Source organism: Glycine max, chromosome 7, assembly GCF_000004515.6.
Source record: "Glycine max cultivar Williams 82 chromosome 7, Glycine_max_v4.0, whole genome shotgun sequence".
Classification (NCBI taxonomy): Eukaryota; Viridiplantae; Streptophyta; class Magnoliopsida; order Fabales; family Fabaceae; genus Glycine; species Glycine max.
This window is the reverse complement of record NC_038243.2, coordinates 5,642,910-5,656,755: the sequence shown is the minus strand read 5'-3', so window position 1 is coordinate 5,656,755 and position 13,846 is coordinate 5,642,910. Positions and strand designations below refer to the sequence as shown.

General features: G+C 37.3%; 1 protein-coding gene across 2 annotated transcripts; it reads left to right on the top strand.

The window, feature by feature from the left end:
• The first annotated feature begins 1,439 nt into the window (after positions 1-1,439).
• LOC100809921 (uncharacterized) lies at positions 1,440-3,916 on the top strand. Of its 2 annotated transcripts, XM_041017299.1 has the most exons (4): positions 1,440-1,593; positions 1,681-2,303; positions 2,584-3,315; positions 3,470-3,916. In XM_041017299.1, the coding sequence occupies exons 2-4, from the start codon at positions 1,683-1,685 to the stop codon at positions 3,674-3,676; spliced, it is 1,560 nt and encodes a 519-aa protein (XP_040873233.1). In that variant the 5' UTR covers positions 1,440-1,593; positions 1,681-1,682; the 3' UTR covers positions 3,677-3,916. The 2 variants fall into 2 exon arrangements, with proteins under 2 accessions (XP_040873233.1, XP_003529915.1); XM_003529867.5 differs by lacking the exon at positions 1,440-1,593 and having other exon boundaries at positions 1,624-2,303.
• Positions 3,917-13,846: the final 9,930 nt, after the last annotated feature.

The following is a 13,846-nucleotide window of genomic DNA, read 5'->3' as shown; positions in this document are numbered from 1 at the left end:
CCCACTTAAGTAACAAATTTAATTATTACTCTTATATCTACTGGATTCTTATATACCATCTCTCACCTATCACCTACACTTTAACTATATACATATTAATAATAATAATAATACATCAATAAAAAATTAATATTATAGTCCATTAATTCACACCCACATAAATTTGCAATAAAAAACCTTCTTGTACCGAGCCTCGGGTAATTACTTGTCCCCTTTGGATATATTTTCGAGTATCCATAAGGTTTGAGTATAGTTTACCATCCTAATAAATTTAAAATCAATGAGGTTCGTTGAAGTGTCAACATCGAATAAAATTAAAAAAATATTATTTTTTGTTGACGACCCTTCTCCCTTCGCAGTCGTCGTCGTGGTCTTCCATTTCCATCATTGTCCTTCTCTTTTCCCTTATTATTTTCTTTTTCTTTTCCCTTTCCCTTCATCCCTATCCCAAAACAAGAGAACAATACAAAAAATCAGATCTTTTCAATTAAACTCAAATCTTCAGATTCAAATCTATAGTAACATGCACTTTCTTTATGAGATTAACGTATAATCTAAGAAATCAACACCAAAAATGAACAAAAATCTTATTTCAGTGCTGCCTCTCTTGGGTTTTAACCATTGATTATCCCAGCTAGTGTCAATCTGAGTTTGGATTCAAAACCGATTTCTTAACTGTTTTGTAATCCAATTTCCAAAATCAATTTGGAACTCATTTGTGAAAATATCAATTTTTTTTAAAAAAATAGTTTACTTTATAAATCTAACTTTAGGCTTAAATATGGTATCTTAAATTTGTCTAAGTTTTTTTAATTCCTGAAATTTATAATTATTTTTTTAGTCTCCCTAGTTTAAAAATATCCCACTTTTGATCCAAGTTGACGTAGTTAAAGATATTGTTGATGTGGTTAACAGTGTATGATTTGTGTTAGTTTTAATTAAGGGTGCTATTGAGTACCAATAATAACTTGAGCACGAAATGTATGTGGTATGGGTATCATAATATTACATTTATTTAGAAGATATAGTAATTAAAAACTAAAAAAAATATATAAAGAGCAGATTTGACGGGAAGAATTTAAATCACGCCTTCTTCTTCCTCTTTACAGTTTCCTTAGAGTATCTTTAATTGGGCTGTTGAGTTAGGTTATTCAGCTAACTATTTCTCCTTCTCTTTATGAAAGTTGGTTCCACCTCAAAAACTTTTAAAATTATTTTCAATTAAAAAAAGTATTCCTACTGTCTCTGTTTATTTAACAGATTAATAAAATATATTTAAATAAGATCTATTATAAAATTTGTAAAAACAATTCCAAAATTTAAAACGAGATTTATTATTAAAATAAAAAATTCCTACATCATCTCTGTGACATCATAATTTTTTTAAGAAAAAAGAAAGAATCCTAGAACTCAATTAATTCTCCTACCTGTTTTTCCATGTTTACCACGTGTTCTTCCACGTTAATCCAAATTGCAAGGACATACACAACGCTCCGAACAAGTTTGGGTTTACCTTAAAAATAAACGCACAACAAGTAATTCATTAAAGTATCACGTTAGGAATAGGAAGTGGCATTTCTAGAGCCACAATTAGTTGAGTATCAGAAATTTCACTATAACCTTTACATGTTTTTTTTTTTTCTTTTCGCTTCAATAATAATCTTTGGTTTTTTGTTTCAGTTATGGCTTCCGACCAAGCAGCAGCAGCAGTCCGTTGGGATCTTTGTCAGGACAATGAGAAAAAACGTGTAGTCTTGGCGGAAGCAAGTGGAGACTTCATAGATGTTCTCTTTAGTTTCCTCACTCTTCCATTGGGAACTATCGTCCGGCTGCTTGGGAACTCAGTAGAGATGGGTAACATCAAGAAACTGTACGACAGTGTGAAAAGATTGGGCTCTGATGTTTTCTGGAACGACATCTGCAAGCAAATGTTGCTTAATCCCCGCAATCCGTTAGAAGCCTCATGCCAGAGACTAAAAGTGAAGGTGGATGATACAAAACCCACAGAGTATTTCATGTGTCACAGCTGTTCAGCGGAAAAGAATTTGTTGCTGAGTACCTTTGATGGGGGAAGGTGCTACTGTGGGAAATTGATGAGAAAAAACATGGATCTGCTGGTAGAATCCAAGGAAGAAACTGCTGCAGAAAATGGTGTTTTTGTTAAAGGGGATGCCAAGTTCTTGATCTTTGATGACTTGACAGTGCTCCGAAGCACTCCAAGTAAATCCGTCCAAAAATTCCTCGAACATCGACGCAAAGACTTAAAGATTCCTACAATTTCTAAAGATGTTGACATGAAGGAGGTAATATTGCTTTTTAGGCTCTGTTTACACAAATTTCTACCTAATTACTTCTAAAAAAATATAAAAGATAAAATGAATTGAGTATATCACCTAAGAGTTTTTGTTAGTATGTATGGGAAACAAATAGGAGTTGTAAGTTAAATGCCAATGAAAAAATAATAATTTAAGGGACGCACAGGATCTTTCCAATACTTTGGTGATGGTATGGAGTTTTCTTGTCTAATGAATTATAAATTTACAGTCTTAATACTCGCTCTTTTTTTTTTTTTTCCTTTTTCAGATATTGAGCATACTAAAGCAAGCATTAATCTCCAAATCTCCTCTAAGTGAAGTATTATTCGAAAAAGAAGGATCTAAGTCATGCTCTTGCCCATACTCTTGCCCTTGCTCACGAAATACCAACCCAATTCATTGGAAAGATTCTATAAAAATCAAGGTAATGGTGAACAAATCAAATAATAAGATTCTGTTGGCCGAAGCAGATGGAGATTTTGTTGATTTTCTTTTCAGCTTCCTCACAACACCCCTTGGATCTATTCTGAACCTTACGAACGGCAAATTTCCCTTGGGAAGCATTGGTAACTTGTACAGAAGTGTGAAGCGTCTCGATCCATCATGGTTCAAAGGGTCATCTAAGGAATCCTTACTGAATCTGAGGGTGGCTCCTCATTTTGGTTGCAAGAGCAGCCCATTTCAAGAAGACCACACTCCTAATTATTGGTATGGCACTGTAGCAGGGAATGATAATAATGAGGGGCGTACAATGATTTCAAAGAAAAAGGATATGTTACAAACAGCAAAAGAACTGAAACTTTTTGACCCAAGATGTTCTGATGGAGCAAAAGAACCTGGTGTGGGATTTGTGAAGAGGCCGTGTCTATTTGTTGTGATGGATGATCTGGAAGTGAAACAAATGACAACTACTTCTAGCATTGAGTATCTGAACAATCTGGGGGATGATGTCAAGTTGGGTGATTTGGAGGAGCATTTGGTGGAAATCAGGTCAAATGAGGTAATATTCACAATCCGCTCTTGACAACTTGTTCTTTGTTGCTGCCACAATATCGACGGTTTGATATAATGAACTTTGTATAATATTTCTTCCATGTTACCCTCTATGCCCTTTTCAATTTTTAAGTGACGTGGATTGTGCCTATTTTGGTCAGGTAATGAACCTGTTGAGGGCTTCTTTGACATCCAATGAAGCTACTTTGACACGGAGCCTAGGCTGCCTATTGATGAAGTGGAAATGCCAAAGATGCATTCCATTTTGGGGTACATTGCAATGGATGAAAAAGAGACACAGGAAGAAAAAAGAAAACGGACAGAATTCCTGCAATATATTATGTTGTTGCTCTGTGTGTGATAAGTGAATTCGATGGTCATGTAATATTTCATTCTCTTGTTTCTCTTGATTCTACAAGTGTTATTAGAATATTAGGTCTCTAGAATTGATCTATTTTGGTGTTATCATGCACATCAGTCGTGTTAGAACAATTATATAAACTTTTAGTAAGTGTAATATGTGTGTATTTAATGCTATTAATTTCATATTCATATGCATATTAAATAGTATTAGTTATTATAATAAATTAAATATAATATTTGTGAAACACGATGTAAATTATTTTATGTTTGTTTTATATGTTTTCCCCCTTTCCTCTAAAAAATTTGGAAGAGTTGTCTCGCTTGCCTCCTCTTCCGCTTCTCCGTGGCTTTCTCCAATCTGTCCAACATCTCGTTAGAACCAGCGTGGAGGTCATTTGCTCCGGGTATGTGGTTTCCCCCATCTAGAGTTCCCAAAAATCCTCAAAACTAATTAACAAAATTCTGTTCTTGAGAAAATAGTTAAAATATACTTATTTCTGTTACATACTTGTTTACCCCAGAAAGTACCATCTTCATATTCAGAATTAGTAACTTGAGCTGCTGCTTCAATAAAGTTGGAAGGAGTTATATCATTAGCAGAATATATATGCACTCCCTCCCGAAGCTTGAGCTGCTGATTTTGATGTATATCTTGGGTTAATATAAAATTTATAAATATCATCTATATAATAAGGATTTCGATTCAACTATGGCAGAATCAAGAAATCCTTTTCCCTCCTCTTCCACATTCCCTAATTATTGTTGAAAAACTTGATGATTCAAATTTTTTGCTGTGGTGACAGCAAATTGAACCGGTGATATCATCTCACATCATCTTCAGTGTTTTGTTGTAAATCCAGTGATTTTGTGTGGAAACCAAGTCCAGCAATCTGTGGCATGCTAGACTTGGTCATCCAAACTTTCATGTACTGAAACTTGTTCTACAACAATGTAATGTATGTACCTCCTGTTAATAAAAATGTTGATTTCTGTGCTTCTTGTTGTGTTGGCAAGTCACATAGACTCCCTTCATCTCTGTCCACTACTACCTATTTTGCTCCTTTGGAATTGATTTTTAGTGACCCTTGGGGTCCCTCTCATGTTATTTCTACTAATGGCTATTTGTATTACATAACCTTTGTTGATGCTTTTTCTAAATACACTTGGATATATCGCTTAAAAAGCAAATCAGAAACTTTTAGTGTCTTCCAACAATTCAAAGCTATGGTTGAACTTCAATTTAATGCCAAAATCAAGAGTCTTCAAACTGATTGGGGAGGGGAGTTTAGATCTCTTACTCCCTTTCTAGCCAAACTTGACATCAACCATAAGGTTGATCCACACACCCATCACCAGAATAGATTGGTGGAAAGGAAACATGGGCTTATAGTTGAATCTGGTCTTACCTTAATGAAACATGCCTCTTTACCCCTTAAATTTTGAGACTATGCTTTCACTACAGTTAGGTTTCTCATAAACAGGTTACCATTAACATGTATGAATTTTGATGTACCCTACACTATTCTTCTTAAACACTCACCTGATTATACTATCTTAAAGACCTTTTGGCTGTGCATGTTTCCCCTCTCTTAGACCTTATAACAGACATAAATTGGACTACAGATCCCAAGAGTGTCTCTTCCTAGGGTACTCTTCTTCACACAAAGGCTACAAGTGCCTTGCTTCTTCAAGAAGGTTGTTTATTTCCAAAGATGTAGTGTTTAATCAAATCAGTTTTCCTTACACTGATTTGTTTGGACCCTCTTCAGTCTCCTCTAACACCCTGTCTTCATCCACCCATTGTAGTCTTCAATCTATACCAGTTGAAAAATAACTTCATTAATTTTCTTTTACAAGAGAAGTCTTAATTAAGAAAAAATGGGGGTAACACTAAATTTAATTTGAGACTCTAATTCTGGAATAAACGACTTGTAAAAAAAGGGAATAAATTATAACAGTGCATAGTTTACGTAATAACAGGATTATTTTCTATGAGAATAAAGAAGGAAATTTAGAAGAATTATTTTTTAGCAATAAAAATAAACAAGAGACTAAAAATAGGTTAAAAAATTTAGAAGAACTAGAAATATTTTTAAAAAATTAATGAAACACTAAAAATTGTATAAAGAACTCAGAAGGACTAAAAATTGAAATCTAAAAGGTTGAGGGAGTAAAAACTTAATTAAATCCGTATTTTTCATTTGTTATCTGTGTTCTTGGTATATTTTTGTCCTACAATTGTTTCTCGCTTCATTCCCGTTTCAATTTATTGACATATTGTTTTGAGCCAAATATGATTTTTTTTAATAACAAAATTGAGGCAAATATGATGAGTTTTAAAAGAATGTTCTCAATTAAAATTACTTGGTTTTCATCCATAATTTTTTAATAACTACTTTTTCGATAATTATGGATGAAAAAGATTACGGGGGGTACTCTTATTCTTACAGAAGTGCAAAATTACAACAGAACAAAAGGAAAACGGACATGAGGCAAACCAAATCAGCAGAACAAAGCAATAAAAAAAAGAGAAAATTAAAAAAACAATGTACTACAAGCTAGCCTAAACTGCGGTTTAATTACAGAGCTTTTTAAGTATTCCTTCTGTAATTATGAAATAAACCGCAGAAGGCACTCTGCAAAACTCGATAAATGCTTTTGTTATAAAACCATAGTTTAAATCGAAAATACAAATTAGCCTTCTGAGTTTTATAGCGGTTTGTGGGGACAATCTATAAATATCATTATTGCTGTAAGATGGGTAGACCTACGAGGATATTACAAGGTATCATAAGAAATGAATCCAAAAAACAAGGTTCTTTAAGAAACTTTTGTAGTCAACCTATCTTCAAATTTCAAAACATAAAGATATCTTCTTTAAGCAGATCTGAGCTCATTAAAATTGCATTGTTTCAAACGTGGGCAGAATTTGGTTAAAGATAGACCTGAATGGAGCAAAGTGAAAGGAAAGGACAACTTTGCCATTTGAATAGATGCTGAAGCCAAGCAATCAATCAATTACTAGATTTTCGTACACGTTTAGCTAAAATCCCCAAAGATCATTATTCAAAGTGATGAAAACTTTTCCAAAAAATAAATTTATTTAATCTACCATTGTTTCTCTTCTGTGACAAAGGATGCATTCCTTTCCTCTTTGCAACAAGGATATCACAACCAGGCCCATACAGACCAATATATTACTGAGTGACTCTCCCCAAAAAATGTTCTATCTGCATTCCTTTACTCTTTGCAACTAGGATTTCAAACCACTTTGACCTTTTTGAACTTAGTGAATTTTTCTTATCACCCTGCAAGACACAAACTTCTAAAGTTAGCTCACAACTTTAATATTATTAGCAAATTACTAAATATAGTCAACCAACAACTGTAAAGTGTTAACTCACAAGATATAACATGTGAGTACATAAGAGTAATTACAAAGTGACTCTCATGCCCTCATTATACACAAATGAAGAAAATAGATTAACAATCATTTGTCATACATTTTGTTAAGTGAAGTTCATGGTAAAAACAACAATCTCAAACGTAAAAAGACAATAGAAGGACAAAAGGGAAAAAAGAAAACCTGCATGGATGTAAATCTTCAATTTCTACAGTAACAATTATATATTGTTTATAGAAACTTATAAAAAATGACAAGCATATTTGCTGGAAGATAGTACTACTACTTTCAAACGAATAAATTATGATTGAAAACATTTATAGCTCAAAAAAATTTACACTTACATTACAAATTATATATTGGTTATAAACTTGTAAGAGATAACAAGCATATATTTGCTGGAAGATAGTACTACGATTACTTTCAAATGAATCAGTTATGATTGAAAACATTTATAGATCCAAAAATCTTAACTTACATTCCATCAAAATTAAACACTACAGAACTCACAGAGAGGATTTGGCTAGGAATCCTTAAAACTTTTACTCTTCCACCTCTACCATCAGCCCCAATAGCAATTAAATCCCCATTACTTGATTGTTTTGTAGATGATGGTTCACTGTTCTCTTAATGTTTGTGTTACGTACCAAAAGTAGAATATTCAATTAAACAGTAACAGATATGAAATATATGAGGGAAAAAGAGCTTTATTGATGAAATGTGAGCAAATACAGAGAATAGAATGTAACAATCCCAATGAAGGGCCCAGAGCTAAGCTCCTATAGGATACTAGAGTACCCTATTCTGTCCAATTCTAGCTACAATCCCCCCGAATCCCCTTTCTCTCTCTAACTGACTGCTCCTTATATTGTGGAAAGAGTGCTGCTCCCTCATCCCTGCCACCTCATGATTGGTAACAACCTCAGCCACTTTTTACCTTCTTGCCCCTTCTAGAATATACACGCCATATTTTGGGTCCACTAGTAACATGGTGAATTAACTGTCCAGGTAACTGTAAATTATTACTGTCTCTATCAATACTTCCTTCTTCAACTGCAACCTTGTCCTCAAGGTTGAACTTTGGAAATTGGCTTTTGAGCATAACATAGTCCTCCCAAGTAGCTTCGTCTACTGTTTTTCCTTTCCAATGCACTAGTAACTGTTTTACTACTTCTCCTTGCTTCTGTATATTTCTAACAGCCAGCAAAGCCTCAGGTTCAGATTCCTCACCTTGCTCTTCTGTCATCAAATCTGGCAGCTCTTCACCTTCATTGTATTGTCCTACAGCCTTCTTTAATAAGGATACATGAAACACGGGGTGAACCTTGGACCCTACAGGCAATTTCAGTTTGTAAGCTACAGCTCCAATCCTCTCCACAATCGGATATGGTCCATAATATCTTGCAGCAAGTTTTGCATTAATTCTGGTAACCACAGAATTTTGCCTATGAGCTCTGAGCTTCACAAAGACCCACTCCCCTACTTCAAAACTTCTGTCAACTCTGTGCTTATCAGCTTGGGCCTTCATTCTATCTTGTGCTCTGTGTAAGTGACTTTTTAACTGCCTGATTGCCTCATCCCTATCTACCAAATCCCTTTGCACTGCTTCAACTCTTGTTTCACCTTGTACCCACCGAACCATCACTGGTGGAGGCCTGCCATATACCAATTCAAAAGGAGTATGCTCTGTAGATGTGTGAAATGAGGTGTTAAACCAGTACTTAGCCCAATGCAACCATGACATCCAGCTTTTAGGCTGGTCAGATATGAAACACCTAAGGTAGGTCTCTAGGCATCTGTTCACTACCTCTGTTTGACCATCTGATTCAGGATGGTAAGCAGAGCTCATTTTGAGCTGAGTGCCTTGAGCTTTGAATAATTCCCTCCAGAAATTGCTCATGAAAATGGGATCCCTATCACTCACTATGGATAAGGGAATGCCATGCAATCTCACTATTTCCTTACTAAACACCTCAGCCAAACTCCTAGCTGTGTAGGGGTGTTTTAGAGGAATGAAATGACAGTACTTGGTTAATCTGTCTACCACCACAAAAATAGCTTCATATCCCTTAGATTTTGGCAGGCCAGTAATAAAATCCATAGAGATATCTTCCCAGATGCGTTCAGGTATGGGCAGTGGTTGCAACAAGCCCCCTGGTGATGCAGCTAAGTACTTCTGTCTTTGGCATGTATCACAGCTCCTCACAAATTCTTGCACTGCTCCCTTCATTCCCACCCAGTATACATTAGCTGCCAATCTCCTGTATGTCTTGTAGAATCCTGAGTGTCCTCCATGTGGGGTGCTATGAAACTCCTTCAATAAAATAGGAATCATAGCTGACTGCTTTGAGATTACTAGTCTGCCTTCATACATCAATACTCCTTGTTTGTATACATATCCAGGCCTAGCTGTTGGGTCTTGCAACAAATCAGCAACCACTTGCTGTAAGTAGTCATCTTTCTGCACCTCTTCTTGTATTATTTGTGTCTGGTCCCATTGTAAAAATGTTGTAATACTCTGAAACTCCATCCCTTCATGCATTCTGGAGAGTGCATCAGCCCCCTTATTCAATTTGCCCTGCTTATAAACAACTTCAAAATTATATCCAAGCAACTTGGCAGCCCAGTTTTGTTGTTCTGCAGTGGTTATCTTTTGCTGTAGCAACTGCTTTAAACTTTTTTGATCAGTTGAGACAATAAATTTTCTTCCAAGAAGGTAGGGTCTCCAATGTTGAATAGCTAAACCCATTGCCATCAATTCTTTCTCATATGCAGATTTAGACAGATTTCTTATTCCCAGAACCTTGCTGAAATAAGCTATTGGTCTTTTATCTTGCATCAATATGGCCCCTACTCCACTACCAGAGGCATCACATTCTATGACAAACTCCTTGCTAAAATCAGGTAGAGCTAGTACAGGAGCTGTAGTAAGCTTCCCCTTCAACTCTTCAAAAGCTCTCTTAGCCTCTTCTCCCCACTTGAACCCATCCTTCTTGGTAAGTTCAGTCAATGGTTTAGCTATCTTGCCATAATGTTTGATGAATTTTCTGTAGTAGCCAGTTAACCCTAAGAACCCCCTCACTCCCTTCACATTCATTGGGGTTGGCCATTGAATCACACTTTCAATCTTGCTAGGATCCACTGCTACACCAGCTTGGGATATGACATGGCCCAAGTATTCAATGGTGTGTTGAGCAAAATGACACTTCTTTTTGTTGGCTACTAACCCATGTACTGCTAACAGTTGCAAAACAGTTTGCAAATGCTCCAAATGGGCTTCCCAATCAGCACTATAAACTAGTATATCATCAAAGAAAACTAGTACGCATTTCCTAAGCAAGGGTTTAAAGACATCATTCATGAGGCTCTGAAATGTCGAGGGTGCATTCATTAGGCCAAAAGGCATGACTAAAAATTCATAATGCCCCTCATGAGTACGAAAAGCTGTCTTGTATACATCCTCTTCCTTGATTCTTACTTGGTGATATCCAGATTTTAAATCTAATTTAGAAAAAAATCTAGCACCATGTAGTTCATCCAACAATTCTTCAATAACAGGAATGGGAAATTTATCTGGGACTGTTACCTTGTTGAGGGCTCTATAATCAATGCACATCCGCCACGTGTTGTCTTTCTTTTTCACCAAGATCACAGGACTTGAGAAGGAGCTGGTACTATCTCTGATTATACTAGTGGACAACATCTCTCTAACTTGCTTTTCAATCTCATCTTTGTGGTGATGAGGGTACCGGTAGGGTCTCACATTCACAGGACCAGACCCTTCAACCAAGGTAATGGCATGCTCTTTACTTCTGATGGGTGGAAGTCCTTTTGGCTCTACAAATACTGAAGCATAATTCTGCAATATTTGGTCAACACTTGCCCTTTGTGTTGGAGACAAATGTGACCCCAGCTCTACACTTCCCTGCTTCTCTACACTCCATAGAGTCTTTTCTCTCCAATGCACAGTTTTGCTTAGAACGCTCTGTAGAGCCACCATGGAATCATTGGTGCTCCCTAAGCCTTGTAGTGTGATCCACTCCTTATCACTCCAAAAACTCATCATCTGCTTCTTCCAATTCATAATGGTGTCTCCTAAAGTCCTCAACCATTCCACCCCAAGTACCACATCAACTCCTCCTAGCTCAAACAAGTGCATGTCTGCTTGAATTTCCCAACCTCCAACCTTTAATTCCACCTTCCTACAAACTCCTTGAGTCATGGTTTGGAAACCATCACCCAACTTAATCCGCAACTGTGAAGTCCTCTCCACCACCCAATCCATTTTCCCTACCAACTTCTGTGATATGAAGTTGTGTGTGGCGCCACTATCTACTAAAATGAGCACGGGAACCCCTTGTATCTCACCTTGGAATCGTATGGTTTGAGGGGTGTGATTAGCCATATGATCCAAGTGAAGCAAGCTCATCTCTCCTACCTCGTCGTTCTCCTCTTCGCTTACTTCCACTGCCAGAATCTGACCGCCGTCCTCCGCCGGATCACCTTCGTCAACAAGAAGGATTCTCAAATGTTTATCAGGGCATTGATGTGTTGGAGAGAAAGGACCCTTACACTTGAAACAGAGGCCCTTTTGCTTCCTATCCATCAACTCTTGGTAGGATAAGTGTTGGAAACCACGGTCACGAGGCCCATTCCTCCTCCTGTCACCATGGGCTGTTTTGTCTTCTCTAGGCCCAACAGAATTGCTTTTGGCACCCCCATTCGACCCACCATCTCTATTCTTCACTAAAACCCAATCTGAGTTTTCTTGAACTGCTCCATGTAATCCGGATCGGTGTGACCCTTTTCCAGATCTGGGACTTCGACTATTAAACGACTCATTTCCACCACCAATCTCCATCTCTACTGCCCGCGTTACCTGTAACAGTCTCTGCGACTCATCTCTCCCATTGCTACGAAGCTTCGAACCCTTCCTCTAATCTCTGCCTTCAATCCTTGAAGAAAATATCCCAAAAATTGCTTGTCAGGCAATTTTGGAATCTGAGCTGTTAGGTACTCAACTTCGGTGATGTATTCTTCCACCGTCCCCTTCTGTTTCAAACCGGTCAACTGTTCATATACGTCGCCGTCGCTGTGACCACCGTATCGGCACAACAAGGATTCTTTCAACTTCTCCCACGACAGATCTTCATCTTCTCCGATTAGAGAATTGAAGAAATGAATCGTCGCTCCCTCCATACATAGCTGAGCGAGATTCACCTTCAACTCCGGTAACGTTCCCTGAACACGAAAGTATACTTCAGCGCGCGAAATCCATCCGGCCGGATCTTCGCCATTGAAGGATGGTAGCTCCACTTTTTTGATGGATTGACGGAACTCTGTCAACGCATCACTACTGAGATTGTGAAACCCGATTCCGGAAGAGCCGTCTGTTCTTGGTGGTGGTTTGGGTGTTCCTTCTTTCGCAGCGCCACTCGCGCTACCCTCCTCCTCCTGCAGTGTTCTGTTCAAACAACGTTCAAACATAGCCATGAGACTCTCGTGGCTAGCTTTCACCGCGTTCTGGACGTCTAACAACGTCGATTTCACCTCTGACATCTCGCTTTCCAACGCAATCACCTTTGCTTCCATTTTCTTGAACTCAGTGTGGTTAACCTTCTTTGGGGGCATTCACTGGTTTCTGGACAAAAGGATCCGGCAGGTCGGACCAGTTTGTTACATACCAAAAGTAGAATATTCAATTAAACAGTAACAGATATGAAATATATGAGGGAAAAAGAGCTTTATTGATGAAATGTGAGCAAATACAGAGAATAGAATGTAACAATCCCAATGTAGGGCCCAGAGCTAAGCTCCTATAGGATACTAGAGTACCCTATTCTGTCCAATTCTAGCTACAATCCCCCCGAATCCCCTTTCTCTCTAACTGACTGCTCCTTATATTGTGGAAAGAGTGCTGCTCCCTCATCCCTGCCACCTCATGATTGGTAACAACCTCAGCCACTTTTTACCTTCTTGCCCCTTCTAGAATATACACGCCATATTTTGGGTCCACTAGTAACATGGTGAATTAACTGTCCAGGTAACTGTAAATTATTACTGTCTCTATCAGTTTGCACCATTTACCCTAGTATCGATGAGTTCCATCAGGACCAAGCAATCCACTAGAAATGCAGATGCTCCCAGGAGATTAAGATGGAGAAAGAAGAAAATGCCCAGCATTTGAGTTTTGTTCAGTAAATCATGAATAGTATATACTTTTAATTAAAAAAAATCTGTTTTTAAAACTCAACTAGTAGCATACCTGAATTTGAAAGTGTTAATGGTAACTCCTTTGTAATGTTCACCACGGGTTGTTTAATGTTGGTTTGTAAAGTTACATCTTCATCCATAGCACCAGCTGAAATGTTAGCCATGTCAATGCCAATGTCAATATCAACTCTAGGAGACGCAGCCAAAGTACAATTTCCTTGCAATGATGTTTCAGTCTTTATGCCAGACACAGACTCTAGCTTCACTAGAGAAGGCTTGCTAAAAGCAATATCATCCCTGTCTTGATCTTTGTAGTTGTGTTTTGAACATCCTTGCAAAGCATTAGTGCCTTCTGGATCATCCTCATCAATTGAGATATACTCTCTTTTTATATCAAGAGAAAAGGTAGTTTTACTTCCATTACTAACATTCACAGCCTTATTTTTAGTAACATTGGAGTTCTATATCTTCAAAGATTGAAAATATTTACTGTTGTCGTTTGCAGTCAGGTCAATTCCAGATTTGGGTGTCAAAATTCGGTTGCTTTGTTCTTTTGATG

Excerpts from the sequence above, each read along its gene's own strand:
- LOC100809921 (XM_041017299.1), top strand. The coding sequence starts at position 1,683 with ATGGCTTCCGACCAAGCAGCAGCAGCAGTCCGTTGGGATCTTTGTCAG. Across the intron at positions 2,304-2,583 it reads AAGATGTTGACATGAAGGAG|ATATTGAGCATACTAAAGCA; the intron begins GTAATATTGCTT and ends TTCCTTTTTCAG. Across the intron at positions 3,316-3,469 it reads TGGAAATCAGGTCAAATGAG|GTAATGAACCTGTTGAGGGC; the intron begins GTAATATTCACA and ends TATTTTGGTCAG.